The sequence below is a fragment of the Sphaeroforma arctica genome (assembly GCF_001186125.1).
Source record: "Sphaeroforma arctica JP610 unplaced genomic scaffold supercont1.9982, whole genome shotgun sequence".
Lineage (NCBI taxonomy): Eukaryota > Ichthyosporea > Ichthyophonida > Sphaeroforma > Sphaeroforma arctica.
The window spans coordinates 1-596 of NW_014030576.1; the positions used below are offsets into that span (position 1 = coordinate 1).

The window sequence follows — 596 nt, forward strand, 5'->3', positions numbered from 1 at the left end:
GTGTGTGTGTGTGTGTGTGTGTGTGTGTGTGTGTGTGTGTGTGTGTGTGTGTATGTGGTGTGTGATTGTAAGTGTGTGTCTGTGCGTCTGTATGTCTTTGTAGGTGAGTGCGCGCGCGTGTGTGTGTGTGTGTATGTGTGTGTGTGTGTGTGCGTGTATGCCTGTGTACCCACATACCGTCCCCTGACACGCAGCCAATGAGCGCGACACCTCGTAGCTGAAGTCCACATGGCCGGGGGTGTCGATGAGATTGATCATGTACTCCACGCCAGTCTCAGGGTGTGTGTAGAAAAGCGTAGAGCTCTGTGCTTTAACGGTGATGCCTCTCTCCTTCTCCACCTTCAGCTTATCCAGAAACTGCTTATTTGCATGCCCTGCCAATACACCTGGTTATGATGCACCAAGATGTGGATGACTATATTAGCAGGCGTCCGCTCTATACGACCTTGCATATATATATGTGTGTTTGTAGGTTCTGCCGGTGTGTGTGTGTGTGTACTGGTGTGTGCGGGTGTCTTATGGGTATATACGAAGGCAGTAGTAATTTTAAATAAGCATATGTCAAGTAGTTGACGTGTTTGTACATGTATGTGACA

At 48.5% G+C, this 596-nt stretch overlaps 1 protein-coding gene across 1 annotated transcript; it reads right to left on the bottom strand.

Annotated features, from left to right (window-relative positions):
- Positions 1-177: 177 nt before the first annotated feature.
- Positions 178-357, bottom strand: SARC_17185 (hypothetical protein; the record flags this gene model as incomplete). Its single annotated transcript, XM_014288717.1, has 1 exon — positions 178-357. A coding segment is annotated over one exon (180 nt), but the record flags the coding sequence as incomplete, so codon positions are not given.
- Between the last annotated feature and the right edge of the window lie 239 nt (positions 358-596).